This window comes from Tripterygium wilfordii, chromosome 16, assembly GCF_013401445.1.
Source record: "Tripterygium wilfordii isolate XIE 37 chromosome 16, ASM1340144v1, whole genome shotgun sequence".
Classification (NCBI taxonomy): Eukaryota; Viridiplantae; Streptophyta; class Magnoliopsida; order Celastrales; family Celastraceae; genus Tripterygium; species Tripterygium wilfordii.
The window spans coordinates 784,231-798,520 of NC_052247.1; the positions used below are offsets into that span (position 1 = coordinate 784,231).

The 14,290-nt window shown below is 38.4% G+C and overlaps 2 protein-coding genes across 10 annotated transcripts; one reads left to right on the forward strand and one right to left on the reverse strand.

Annotated features, from left to right (window-relative positions):
• Window positions 1–34: 34 nt before the first annotated feature.
• Window positions 35–2,365, forward strand: LOC119980433 (nascent polypeptide-associated complex subunit alpha-like protein 1). 2 transcript variants are annotated; one of them, XM_038823130.1, is made up of 4 exons: window positions 35–192; window positions 967–1,048; window positions 1,506–1,642; window positions 1,768–2,365. In XM_038823130.1, exons 1-4 carry the CDS (start codon window positions 130–132, stop codon window positions 2,098–2,100), a joined length of 615 nt encoding a protein of 204 aa, XP_038679058.1. In that variant the 5' UTR covers window positions 35–129; the 3' UTR covers window positions 2,101–2,365. The 2 variants fall into 2 exon arrangements, with proteins under 2 accessions (XP_038679058.1, XP_038679059.1); XM_038823131.1 differs by having other exon boundaries at window positions 1,509–1,642.
• Window positions 2,366–2,872: 507 nt separating this feature from the next.
• LOC119981306 (transcription termination factor MTERF8, chloroplastic-like) lies at window positions 2,873–10,935 on the reverse strand. Of its 8 annotated transcripts, none has more exons than XM_038824378.1 (3): window positions 7,567–7,660; window positions 5,129–6,819; window positions 2,873–3,338 (listed from the first exon to the last, which is right to left on the reverse strand). In XM_038824378.1, exon 2 carries the CDS (start codon window positions 6,286–6,288, stop codon window positions 5,158–5,160), a length of 1,131 nt encoding a protein of 376 aa, XP_038680306.1. In that variant the 5' UTR covers window positions 6,289–6,819; window positions 7,567–7,660; the 3' UTR covers window positions 2,873–3,338; window positions 5,129–5,157. The 8 variants fall into 8 exon arrangements, 5 of the variants coding, with proteins under 5 accessions (XP_038680306.1, XP_038680307.1, XP_038680305.1 ...); XM_038824379.1 differs by having other exon boundaries at window positions 2,873–3,341; XM_038824377.1 differs by having other exon boundaries at window positions 5,123–6,819.
• Window positions 10,936–14,290: the final 3,355 nt, after the last annotated feature.

Consider the following 14,290-nt stretch of genomic DNA (forward strand, 5'->3'; position numbering starts at 1 on the left):
CGGTCCTTCACTATAAAATGGTCATCGTCAAAAACAATGCGCCCGCTGTAATTTCCTTTTTCTGGGTTTTAGGGTTTTTGTATTGGTGAACGCAGTTCTACTTCCAATCTCACGACAGAGAGAGCCAACATGACTGCCCCAACTCAGGAAGAGCTACTCGCTGCCCATCTTGAGGAGCAGAAGATCGATGATGTAATTTCTCTTTCTCTGTGTTCAGTTATATGAGATTGAAAGTTGCTGTTTTGCTTGAATCGGTTGGAGTTTTTCTTCTTGTTTTTTAGGGTTTCAGATCTCCAAGGTCGTCTTAGCTGTAGGTGTGTCAATTTTGGTTACATTTTGTATTCTTGTTATATATACCAATCGCTTGATTGACAGATTGTTTAGGGATGCATGCATTTTTATGGTTTATGAAATGCAAGAGGGTTAAATGAGGCTTAACCAGACAGAAAAAGTTGAGAAGAGGAGTAAATCAGCTTAGGCTGTTTTGAAAGATTTCGTAATAAGAAACTAGTTGCATATGCACACATTTCTCAATGCTGGCTCTTTTTGCTTTTACATGTTCTTGTGAAATTTGCTAATATCAATTGTCAAAGTGGACCAGGCTTTATTTTTTTGTGCTTCGTGGCCTTGGTGTTTTGAATTTCATGAAGTTTATGTCTTTATGAACTCCATTCATCCTGATTTGAGTTTCTATCTTGCTTCATCATATTTTTCAGTCTGTGTGCGCGTGTGTGTGTATACCTTCATTTCATGATTGTTGGCAATTATGCTTTCGTCCTGGTTTATAATCTTATATAGTTCGGATTAATATGTCTCAACCTTTTAAGCTCTAGTTGATAAATTATTTGCAGCTGTTTACTAATAACAGTGTAGTTTGATGGAAAATTGGATAGTTCATTGGTACTCATTTTTTCCTGAGAGTTCTCATGTTCTAAGTCTCTTCCTTTTGTTTTTAAATATCTTTAGAAGCTTGAAGATCCTATAGTTGAAGATGATGACGAAGATGACGATGAGGATGATGATGATGAGAAAGATGATGAAGCTGAGGGTAAGTTGATTCCACAACATTTAAATTTACTTTGTTTCTTCAAATTGATGATACTCAAGCTAGTAATTTTCATACTCACGATGAAAGTGTCAATGTGAAGGTGTGTAATTGAAGGAGCTTTTTTTGGGGGTTTTGAAATCATTAATCTCGCGCTATCTGTGATAGGAGTAGTTATCTAGAAATCGGTATTGATTTGTGGTACAGATCTTATCTGGAAGTTCAAAATCTGATGTGTAACTTGGTTTTTGTTTTTGAGTAATGTCTTTTTAATGATAGAGTTTTGGAATATGCGTAGTATTTGCTCAACAGTTTGAGGAGTAGATGTAGTTGATGGTTTTACTTTTTTAATTAAAATATAAAAGCTGTAACACGGTATCTGCCATAGATTATTATTATACTGTTTTTTAGATTTATTATAAACAATGGGTTAGAGACCTATTCCTTGTTCTTGTCTCAGCAGGACAACTGGATGGAGATGCCAGTGCTAGGTCAAAGCAAAGCAGAAGCGAAAAGAAGAGCCGAAAAGCAATGTTAAAGCTTGGGATGAAACCTATTCCCGGTGTTAGCAGGGTTACTGTTAAGAAGAGCAAAAATGTTTGTGTTCTTTACACTTAGAATGTGCTACCATGTTTCCCTGCTTTATCTATTGTCTTTCTTTATTTTTCAAAATTGTTATTAAGTTTTGGTATTTTTAACTATTTTTGTACAACTTTGATCAGATCTTGTTTGTTATCTCAAAACCGGATGTTTTTAAGAGCCCAACATCAGATACTTATGTTATCTTTGGGGAGGCAAAGATTGAGGACTTGAGTTCACAACTGCAGACCCAGGCTGCCGAGCAGTTTAAGGCGCCTGATCTCAGTCACGTTATCTCCAAACCCGAGTCGTCGGCCATGGCTCAAGATGATGAAGAGGTGGATGAGACTGGAGTAGAGCCTAAGGATATTGAGCTGGTGATGACTCAGGCAGGCGTATCCAGGCCAAAGGCTGTGAGGGCACTAAAAGATGCCGGGGGAGATATAGTTTCTGCTATCATGGAGCTTACCAACTGAGAATCTTATTAAGATTTTGTTGTGCAATGATTACTGGCACTTTATTTATAAATGTCCGGAGTAGTGTGTGCCTTGAGTCTTGGAATATTTTTAATTTTCTTTCTTTTTGCGCTCTCTGTTTTCATCTGTTGTATCGCTAGACAGATAATGCATTTTCCAGAGATGAATGGACATGAACTAGATGATTTGGAGTTTATGTGGGAAATCAAATGCATTGGATATGTGATATGATGTTATATGGCAGTATCTTGTACTATTTTCATCAGATCATTCATTCTCTAAAGTTTAAAATTGAATTTTAATTGTAGATATCAGCATGCTTTAATTGTGTATTTTGTTCCAGCCTGAATGTGTACAATACTTATCCCTGGAGAGACTTGTGTTTGTTGAGATGCGTCATTTGAGCTAGAAACTTGACAAAGCTGGCAACTATTGTGAACGCAGCTCAAATGAGAATGGAACTCAAAACCCTAATCATACATTTCATATTTTCTAGATGCAAGTTTGCTTTTGTTAAAACAAAATTCAAAATCAAATCCATAAGCCAATACAAAGATGAGGAACAGAATATGTGCTTGGATTTAATCTATTTTATTGTCCAAATGAATAATTTGTGCTTAGATGTCATGATAATCCCTCTCTTTGGTTGAATTTGATAGTTTGGACAACAAAGGATCAATAAGCTCATGCTGTAATCTTTGAGCATCTTTGTTTACTGAAGTTAAAAACTTGTTTACCTGTCAAAACGGTCTTCAGAGCTAAAAAAAAGGCCTTTCAACAGTAATCTTTTCCCTTGTTGCATCAAGGGCATATTAAAAATCATGCGAAATGCTGAACAAAAGTAAGCAAATGGCAAAAATCATGCCAAAAAACTGAACAAAAGTCGGCACATGGCTCTTTAAAGAGCTCGTTACAGTTATTGTGCCCGAGGGCTCAATTACTAATACATAGGAGACGCACTTAATGAACAGCGCAGATTAACGTTGCTGTTGCAACGTAAACTCGCCAAGCTGAAGAGTCTCAGACAAAGAGCCATCTTAGCTCAAAATAATTACATAGCACAAAACTTTGCGTTCCCTTGTTTGCGGTTCTTATCTTGACTTGAGAAAATTGTTACCTAGCACATAAACATGGACTGAGTCCATACCTTTTTGTGCATTTCTGAACAGAGCCCAGCATCCAAGTAAGCCATCACGCACACGATAACACAGCCTCCACAAAATGGGAAGCGCATTCACCTGCTGTAAAGAAAGACAGACAACACATTACTCGCGGAAACAGATATTTTATTACATGGGTGACTGACTTAAAAAAAAAAAGAGGAAGAAAATTGGGTGCCAGCATAAATAGTTTATACCGTTGAAACAAGTTAAATCCTTTCGATGTTCAAAATTAAAATCTCACCTGAAGAACATAAAGTGGTTCAGAAATAGGATGACTCATGTAGGACAATCCTAAATTACAAGTTAAGGATACTCATACTATACAATCTTAAGGGGTGCCCCAGCCCTCCAATTAGATTTGATGGCTAAAATCAGCAAAGAATATGGGTCATATATTTTAGAGAGCTAGGAGATGTGGCCAGTGGTAGAGTTGCAGAGCCAGAGGTACAACCAAGATGTCACAAGTTCAATTCGTGAAAAATGGTCTCCACATATTATGTGGTGGAAAGGTCTGCATACATCTTGACTGTCTCCGATTCCGTCCACAATAGGAGTCTTGTGCACATGTGTTGTCTAGGAGATGTGAGGATCATATTTTTGAATTCAGTGCATTTAAGAGAGGAGATCTGTATTAGAAGAATCAGGGTTCCAGTGGATTAATGGCACAAACAGATCAGGTGCTGTCCGAACAGTATCTGTGAACAGTGAAGACAGGCTAGTTTGCTTTAAAGCTTTTCGATGGATTGGCCAATGTGAGTCTAAACTATAAAGGGTACTATTTACTAGCACTTTGGCTTCAACTATAAACTGCTCAAGGTTCAAAAGAAGCAGAAGGAAAATGAGAGAAATGCAAGAATCTCACTAAGGCTTCATTAAATCTCGTTTGAAAGGGCAGATATCACCAAGAATATGCAAATCGTGCAATGGAACTTTATTGCAAAATACTCCCAAAATTTATCACTGCAAGAATTTATTCTATACGGTGGACTCCTCCTAATACAATAGGGAAGACCAATAGACTCAAGAATCCTAAAACAAAAGGCATTCCTAAAACAAAATAGCATTCCTAATAATGTTTTAATTTGATAGGCATTCCTAATAATGTTTTAATTTGATAGGTAATACATATAAAAAAATAAAGTTCAACATTGGAACATGGGAAGGACAAGTTGCCAATTGCTTTCCCTTTCTTCTCAGTTCTCAGTAACTCACGCAGACCGGCGAATCATCACTTTTCATTTTAGAAGGTTATCAATCATTCCAAAGAGCTGCTGGCTATCCAGAAAACAGAACCTTTCAGAGGTACACCATCATATCAAAAAGTAATTAAGCAAAAGATATTCCAAGCATCCATCTCAAGACCTAAACATCTAAATCCTTTCACCAAGAAGGCAACTACTTTCTTTTTGGCCAAAAGGTTCATAGCAAGATCACACCTCATGTTGTTGGTATTGCAGTATGTCTAATTCATGAGATACAGGAAATATTAATTGTTAACAAACACTCCTAAGAAAAGGCTAATACTCATGAGTCATGAAGCTATCTATATTTGACAATATAGTGTACTAATGGGATCTTATATTCTTTCCAGAGGAGAGCACGTCCAAGTTGAAAATGATAAAAGACGAAGCCATTATAATGGTTGAGGATAAAATATGAACACAAAACAACCAAGAAAGCAACAATACTCAACCAATATACATCTCAGTCATAAATTATTGCCACAGAAACCAAAAGAAAATATAGTTGCACCAAATGAGTTCGATGGACTAAAAAGACCTCATTGGTGATCCAAAAGCAACACAGCTTAAAGAATCTAGTTTACTCATATATTTGCAAATAAAGCCTAGAAAACAAACCTCAACCTTACAATCTTCAGTTCTTCACCATCATATCACGTGGGCGTCCTTTTCTTCTTTGCCGTAACATCATATATCTGCAGTAATTCTGGGACTTCGTCCACATGCTTGAGTACATACTTGTCCCTGAAATCCTTCTCGCTCATTGTAAACAGCCATACAATCTTTTTCTTCCCCTCAAGCAAATTCTTCGACTGCAATACTTTGATAACATTATACCTAGGTCGAAGTCTTTGATCAATGTCAAACATAAGAAACGTAGGGTACGAAATTAATGTGTCCAAGTCCAACTTCATAGTATTCAAATAAAAATCGGTTGCTAGTCTGAGTTTCTCCTCTGAACAAGCCAAACTGAATGGGTTTCGCTTGAAAGCTGAAACTATCTGCTCTTCACTCCAACCAAGACTCTTCAATACCTCAAATTTCTTTTTCCAAGTTGTTTCACTCATAGATAACATTGCCCTAAGACCATGAACAAACATGGGAGTGCTTGGCTCAAAGCCCAATTTTTTGACATATTCCACAGCATACATCATCCTATCAGGCTTTTGCAGCATAGAACTTGGCTGAAACACAATAAGTTTACCTATATTACTAATGGGCATTCCCTCCCTGATCAAATATTCTACATTGGGCTTCCCTAGTCCCTTCAAATCAAAAGTTATCAACCACGATGAACGCCCAATAGCAGCAATAAATTTCTCCTCATTATTAATAACTTCCTTCAGAAATTCGACAGATGGTTTAATATGAGAATCTAGTGCTCTAAGCAAAATTGTCGGATTCGCAACAATCAGCTGTGGCAACAGCGTATCCTTGAAGCCATTTTGGACGAGAAAGTCAACTTTGGGCTTCAGATTACCTTCTACATTACAGTGAAGTAACGCTGGGCGCTTCTCGATCAATTTGGCTATCTGTGTACTGCTGAAACCACGAGATTTCAAAAAATCAAGAACAGAATCAGGCTTCTTGAGCTTTTTTTCGTTTAAAAGAATCTTATTTGCTGCTGAGATGGCAGATTTTAACGGAAGCCCACACGAGTTCATGAGGTACTCGACGGCGAAAGGCCGTGAAACAGAGGCGGAAGAAGAATAGAATGCTGCAGATGTTGAAAGAAAAAGCTTTTGCACCGAAGAAAACAAATTTCTGAAGGCGATATCTGCCATTGTTACAAACTCAGCTGCTTCCAAAACAGAGTGAGAGAATTAGCAGAGAGCTAGGGTTCGTCTTACCTGCTCTGGAAAGTTGAAAACATTGGCGTTGGCGGTCACATTCACATATACCGATTTGCTTGGCCACCGACCCGACCCATGTAAATTGTAACCCAATTGAACGATGTTAAATGGGTTGGGCCATTCTGGGTCTCGCTATGCCCAAGTCAAGTGAGCTTTTATGTGGGCTTCAGAACAATGCTGGTGTGGGCCGGACTGATGTGCTGTGCAATGTTTAAGCAGAAGTTGCAGTAACTGATTTCTAATCACTCAGGAGTGGCATCTTTGAACTTTGCTATTCCATCATGTATTCAGTATCCACCATGATCTTGGCAATCCTAAGAATGGCAACTGCAACTTCAGTCGCCTATCTCCATATCTCGTTCATTTTTTAGTTCGGTTCAGAATAAACGACTTCCCAGGACATTCTTTCGATGAAAAAACAACCTCGACTTGACAGGAGATAATTACTTCCATATCAATACCCTGCAATTTATCAAGTACTTGAGAAGAATGAGGCAATCCAAATTTTTCGTATTTACATGAGCCAAAGGCGCAAGGTAACTCGTCGTTTAAAGGGGGAAAAAAACAACTTTATGTCTAAAGAGGAAGTCAGGAGATTTCAGCATGATAGCATCCACAAACCAAAATTCAAAATCAAATCCATAAAACCAGTATGAATGCACATCAACTTCCAGTTCCATTACAGACAGTCAGCATGAGCTTCTACAAAATATAAATATAGAAAAGCATAGAAAACTCAACTAGTCTTCCAAATGCTTATACTTGGCACCAGAAGCAAATATCATAAGGAAATCTGCTGCAAATTTCATTCCAAAAATCCTAATTCTCTCTTCTTCTTTTCCTAATCTTAGCTAGATTCAACCAATTTACAGTCCAATCAAACCTGTTGCACGAAGATTCTACTTTATTATAATAGTACAATGGGATTGATTATATCATAAATATCCAATAAATAGTTTCTTGACATTTACGCCAAGCGCGTCGTTGCAGTTAGTGAGCCAGAGGGCTCAATTACTGATACATAGGAGCCCCACTTAATGAGTAGCGCAAATTCACAAAGCTGATGAGCCTCTGACAAAGAACCATTTAAAAGAGCATCATTACCGGTGCTATTAACTCAAAACAATTACCTCGCACATAACTCTGCATTCCCTTGTTTTCCGTTTTTTATCATGAACTGAGAAAATTAAACCTGGACTGAGTCCATACCATTCTGTGCATTTCTGAACAGAGCCCAGCATCCAAGTAAGCCATCAAGTACATGATAACATAGCCTCCACAAAATGGGAAGTGCATTCACCTGCTGCAAAGAAGACAATACATTACTCGCCGCCGAAACAGATGCTTTATTGCATGAGTAACTTACTAAAAAAAACAAGAAGAAAATTGGGTGCCAGCATAAATAGTTGATACAAACTAAATCCTTACAATGTTCAAAATTCAAATCTCACCAGAAGAACATAAAGTGGTTCAGAAACAGGATGACTCATGTAGGAGTGGGACAATCCTAGATTACAACTTAAGGATACTTCACAATCTTTAGGGGTGACCAGCCCTATAATTAAATTTGATGGCTAAAATCAGTCAGTATATGGGCCATATATTTTAGAGAACTAGGAGATGTGGCCCAACGATAAAGTTGCAAGGGTGCAACCGAGAGGTCACAGGTTCTATTCCTGAAAAGAGTCTCTCCGCACATTATATGGGTGTAAGGTCTGCGAATATATTGTCTATCTCCGACCCCATCTATTGCGAAGGTCATGTAGACAGAGTCTTGTGCACGAATGTTGTTTAGGAGATGTGGAGATACGTATTAGAAGACTCAGGATTCCAGTGGCACAAAAAAGTCAGGCGCTGTATGAACAGTAACTGTGAACAGTGAAGACAGGCTGGTTTGCTTTAAAGCTTTTTGATGGATTGGCTAACGTGAGTCTAAAGGGCACTAGCACCAACTATGAACTGTGCAAGGTTCAAAAGAAGAAGGAAAAAAGGAGACAAATGCAAGAATGGTTCTCACTAAGGCTTCATTAAATCTCGTTTAAAAGGGCAGATACGACCAAGAATATGCAAATCGTGCAATGGAACTTTATTGCAAAATACTCCCACAATTTGTCACTGCAAGAATTAATTCTATACAATGGACTCCTAATACAATAGGGAACACCAATAGACTCAACAATCCTAAACAAAATAGGCATTCCTAATAATGTTCTAATTTGATAGGTAATGCATATAAAAAATAAAGTTCAAAACTGGAAGATGGGAAGTACAAGTTGCCAATTGCTTTCCTTTCTTCTCCCAAACGTGCAGACCGGCGAAGCATCTCTTTTCAATTTAGAAGATTCTTAATCACCCCTAAGAGCTGCTGGCTATCCAGAAAACAGCAACTTTGAAAGGTACACCATCATATCGAAAAGCAATTAAGCAAAAGATATTCCAAGCATATCTCTCAAAACCTAAACCCTTTCTCCAAGAAGCAAATTACTTTGTTTTTGGCCAAAAGATTCATAGCAAGATCACAACTCATGTTGTTGCTATTGCAGTGTGTCTAACTCTTGAGAAGGAAATATTTATTTGTTAACAAACACTACTACAAAAGCCTAACACTCGTGAAGCTATCTATATTTGACAATGTAAAGTATCAATGGGATCTTATATTCTTGCCATAGGAGTGCACATCCAAGTTGGAAATGATAAAAGCTAAACGAAACCATTACAATGGTCAATGGTGAGGAGAAAATATGAAACATAAAACAACCAAGAAAGCAACATTACTCAACCAATATACATCTCAGTCATAAATGATTGCAACAGAAACCAAAAGAAAATCAAATTGCATCAAATTAGTTAGATGGACTAAAAAGACCTCACTAGTGATCCAAAAGTAAAGCAGCTTAAAGAATCTAGTTTGCTCCTATATGTACAAAATAAACATAGAAAACAAACCTCATCCTTTCAATCTTCACCATCGTATCACATGACCTTCCTTTTCTTCTTGCCTGTAACATCATATATCTGCAGTAATTCTGGGACTTCGTCCACGTGCTTGAGTACATAGTTGTCCCTGAAATCCTTCTCGCTCAGTGTAAACAGCCATACAATCTTTTTTTTCCCCTCAAGCAGATTATTCGACTGCAGAACTTTGATAACATTATATCTAGGCCGAAGTCTTTGATCAATACCAAACACAAGAAGGTTAGGGTATGAAATTATTGTGTCCAAGTCCAACTTCATAGTATTCAAATAAAAATCGGTATTACGTCTGAGTTTCTCCTCTGAACAAGCCAAACAGAATGGGTTTCGCTTGAAAGCAAAAACAATCTGGTTTTCACTCCAACCAAGACTCTTCAATACCTCAAATTTCTTTTTCCAAGTTGTTTCACTCATAGATAACATCGCCCTAAGAGAATGAACAAACATGGGAGTGCATGGTTCAATGCCCATTTTTTTGACACATTCCACAGCATAAATCATCCTATCAGGCTTTTGCAGCAAAGATCTTGGCTGCAACACAATAAATTTACTTATATTACTAATGGGCATTCCCACACTGATCAAATATTCTATATTGGGCTTCCCTGTTCCCTTCCAATCAAAATTTATCAACCATGATGCACGCCCAATAGCAGCAATAAATTTCACCTCATTATCAATAAATCCCTTCAGAAATTCGACAGATGGTTTAATATGAGAATCCAGTGCTCTAAGCAAAATTCTCGGATTCCTAACAATCAGCTGCGGCAACAACGTACCCTTGAAGCCATTTTCGACGAGAAAGTTAATTTTAGGCTTGAGGTTACCTTCTACCTTGCAGTGAAGTAACGCTGGGCGCTTTCCGATCAATTTGGCTATCTGTGTACTGCTGAAACCACGAGATTTCAACAAATCAAGCACAGAATCGGCCTTCTTGAGGTTTTTTTCATCTAGAAGAATCTTATTGGAGGCTGCGATGGCCGATTTTAAAGGAAGCCCGCACGAATTCATTAGGTACTCGACGGCGAAAGGCCGTGAAACAGAGGCGGAAGAAGAATAGAATGCTGCAGATGTTGAAATAAAATGCTTTTGTATCGAAGGAAACAAACTTCTGAAGACGATATCTGCCATTGTTACAAACCAAACTGCACAGAATCAGAGAATTAGCAGAGAGCTAGGGTTTAAGAATCGCCTTACCTGCTCTGAAAAGTTGAAAAACATTAACGGTTACAGATACTGATTTGCGCCACTCCAGCGCACGTTAAATCTGGTTCGGTCTAGAGCAGCCCGAGAATACACCCGACCCATGCTAAGTTTGTGATCCAATTGAACGATGTTAATTGGGTTGGGCCAATTTGTACGTTCCCATGCCCAAGTTAAGTGGGCTTTTATGTGGGCTTAAGAACAATTCTGATTTGGGCCGGGCTAATGTGGCTGATGTTCCCTGAAACGTTGAGTGATTTATGCAAGGGTTGCAGTAAGTCAGTAACCCAAGAGAGAACCGATTTCTAATCTAAAACCACTCATGAATGGCATCTTTAACCTTGCGATTCCATTGGAAATGGACCATGACCTTGAACTTTCCTATGAATGACAACTGCAACTTCAGTCGCCATCTCCATATCTCGTTCATTTTTCAGTTCGGTTTCGAATAAAGGACTTCCCAGGGGCCAGGACATTCTTTCGATGAAAAAAATGACCTGACTTCGTATCAATACCCTACAATTTATCAAGTACTAAGGAAGAATGCGACGATTCAAATATACTTGGGCTTTACATGGGCCAAAGGCGCATAGTTACTCGTCGTTCAAACAGAAAAAGGAGGACTTATGTCTAAGGAGGAAGTCGGAAGATTTCAGCACGATAGCACCCACAAAACAAAGTTCAAAATCAAATCCATAAAGCCAGTATGAATGCACATCAACTTCCAGTTCCACTACAAACAGTCAGCATGAGCTTCGACAAAATATAAATACAGAAAAGTATAGAATATTCAACTAGCCTTCCAAATGCTTATACTTGGCACCAGAAGCAAATAACATAAGCACATTTATGCTAAGAACTCGTTGCAGTTAGTGAGCCAGAGGGTTCAATTACTAACACATAGGAGCCCCACTTAATGAGTAGCAAATTAACGTTGCACCATTAAGCTCTTAGCTCAAAATATTTACCTAGAACATACCTCTGAGTTCCCTTGTTTTCGTTTTTTATCTTGAACTGAGAAAACTTACCCTGGAGGCCTGGACAGAGTCCGTACCCTTCTGTGCATTTCACAAAAGAGCCATTTAAAGCTTTTTGATGGATTGGCTAGTGTTAGTCTAAAGGTTCAAAAGAATAACAAAAAGAAGGAGAGATGCAAGAATCTCACTAAGGCTTCATGAAATCTTGTCTAAAAGGGCAGATGCCACCAAGAATATGCAAATCGTGCAATGGAACTTTATTGCAAAATACTCCCATAACAATTTGTCAATTGTCACTACAAGAATTTATTATATCCAGTGGACTCCCAAATCCTAATACAGTAGGGATACCAATAGACTCAACAATCCTAAAACAAAAGGCATTCCCAAAAGAAAATAGCATTCCTTATAATGTTTTAACTTGATAGATAATACATATAAAAAATACTCATGCATGAAGCTATCTACATTGACAATATAGTATTATAGTGTATTAATGTGATCTTATGTTCTCGCCAGAGGAGCACATCCAAGTTGGAAATGATAAAAGCTAAACGAAGCCATTAAAATGCTCGATGAGAAAATATGAACATGAAACAACCAAGAAAGCAACATTACTCAACCAATATACATCTCAGTCATAACTGATTGCCACAGAAACTAGAAGAAAATCAAGTTGCACCATATGAGTTGGATGGACTAAAAAGACCTCACTGGTGATCCAAAAGCAAAGCAGTTTAAAGAATCTAGTCTACTCATATATTTGCAAAAAAAATAATAATAATAAAAAACAAACCTCACCCTTACAATCTTCACCATCATATCATGTGACCATCTCTTTCTTCTTGCCTGTAACATCACATATCTGCAGTAATTCTGGGACTTCGTCCACATGCTTGAGTACATAGTTGTCCCTGAAAAGATTCTCACTCATTGTAAACCGCCATACAATCTTGTTTTGCCCCTTAAGCAAATTCTTCCACTGCAGAACTTTGAGAACATTATACCTAGGCCGAAGTCTTTGATCAATGCCCCACATAAAAAGGTTGGGGTATGAAATTATTGTGTCCAAGTTCAACTTCATAGTATTCAAAGAAAAATTGATATTAAGTCTGAGTTTCTCCTCTGAACAAGCCAAACAGAATGGGTTTCGCTTGAAAGCTGAAACAATCTGGTCTTCACTCCAACCAAGACTCTTCAATACCTCAAATTTCTTTTTTACAAGTTGTTTCACTCATAGATAACATCACCCTAAGAGCATGAACAAACATGGGAGTGCTTGGTTCAACGCTCAATTTTGTGATATATTCCACAGCATAAATCATCCTATCAGGCTTTGCAGCATAGATCTTGGCTGCAACACAATAAATCTCCTTATATTACTAATGGGCATTCCCACACTGATCAAATATTGGATATTGGGCTTCCCTGTTCCCTTCCAATCAAAAGTTATCAACCACGATGCACGCCTAATAGCAGCGATAAATTTCTCCTCATTATCAATAAATCCCTTCAAAAATTCGACCGATGGTTTAATTTGAGAATCCAGTGCTCTTAAGCAAAATTTTCGGATTCCCAATAATAAGCTGTATCAACAACGCGCCCTTGAAGCCACTTTCTACTAGGAAGTCAATTTTGGGCTTCAGAATACCTTCTGCATTACAGTGAAGCAACGCTGGACGCTTGTCGATCGATTTGGCTATCTGTGTACCGGTGAAACCACGAGATTTCAATAAATCAAGCACCGAATTGGGCTTCTTGAGGTTGAGATGGCAGCTTTTAATGAAAGCCCGCACGATTTAAGGAGGTACTTGACAGTGAGAGGCAGTGAAACAGAGGCGGAAGAAGAATAGAATGCCGCAGATGTTGAAAGAAAATGATTTTGTATTGCAGAGAACAAATTTCTGAAGACGATTTCTGCCATTGTCGAAAACCAAACTGCTTTCAAGACAGAATCAGAGAATTAGCGTAGCGAGCTAGGGTTTAAGATCGCCTTGCCTGCTCTGAAATGTTGAAAAACATGGCAGTCACAGATACAGATACTGATCTGATCTGCGCCACTCCACCGCAGGTTAAATCTGGTTCGGATTTAGAGCAGCCCAAGAGAATACGGATTTTCCACCTCTTCGGTGCCCAACTACCCAACCCATGTAAGTTGTAATCCAATTGAAGCCTTGAAGGTTGTTAATTGGGTTGGGCCAATCTGTGTGTCGCTAAGGCCTAGTAAGGTAAAGTTCAGTAGGCTTAAGAACAATGATGGTTTGGGCCGGGCTGAATCCCATCAAGTAACGAAGGAGGCTAGGACTATGAGCTATGGGCCGGGCTGATGTTCATTCAACGGTCTACTAAAAAATTCATTCAAAAAACAGAACAAAAGGCAACCAAATGGTTGATTATCAAAAAAAAAAAAAAAGCAAAAGGCAAATGGCAAAAATCAAACAAAAACTGAACAAGAGTCAGCACACAGCTCTTCAAAGAGCTCGTTGCAGTAAGGGAGCCCGAGGGCTCAATTACTAGTACATAGGAGCGGGCAGCCTCACTTAATAAACGCTGCAGAAACGTTAACTCACCAAACTGAAGAGCCGCTGAGGAAGAGCCATTTAAAAGAGCACTATTGCCGGTGCTCTTAGCTCAAAATAATTACCTACCTGGCACATAACTCTGCGTTCCCTCCGTTTTTATCTTGAACTGAGAAAATTAACCCTGTACTGAGTCCATATCCTTTTCCGCATTTCTGAACAGAGCCAGCAGCTAAGTCTAAATAGGCCATCAAGTACACC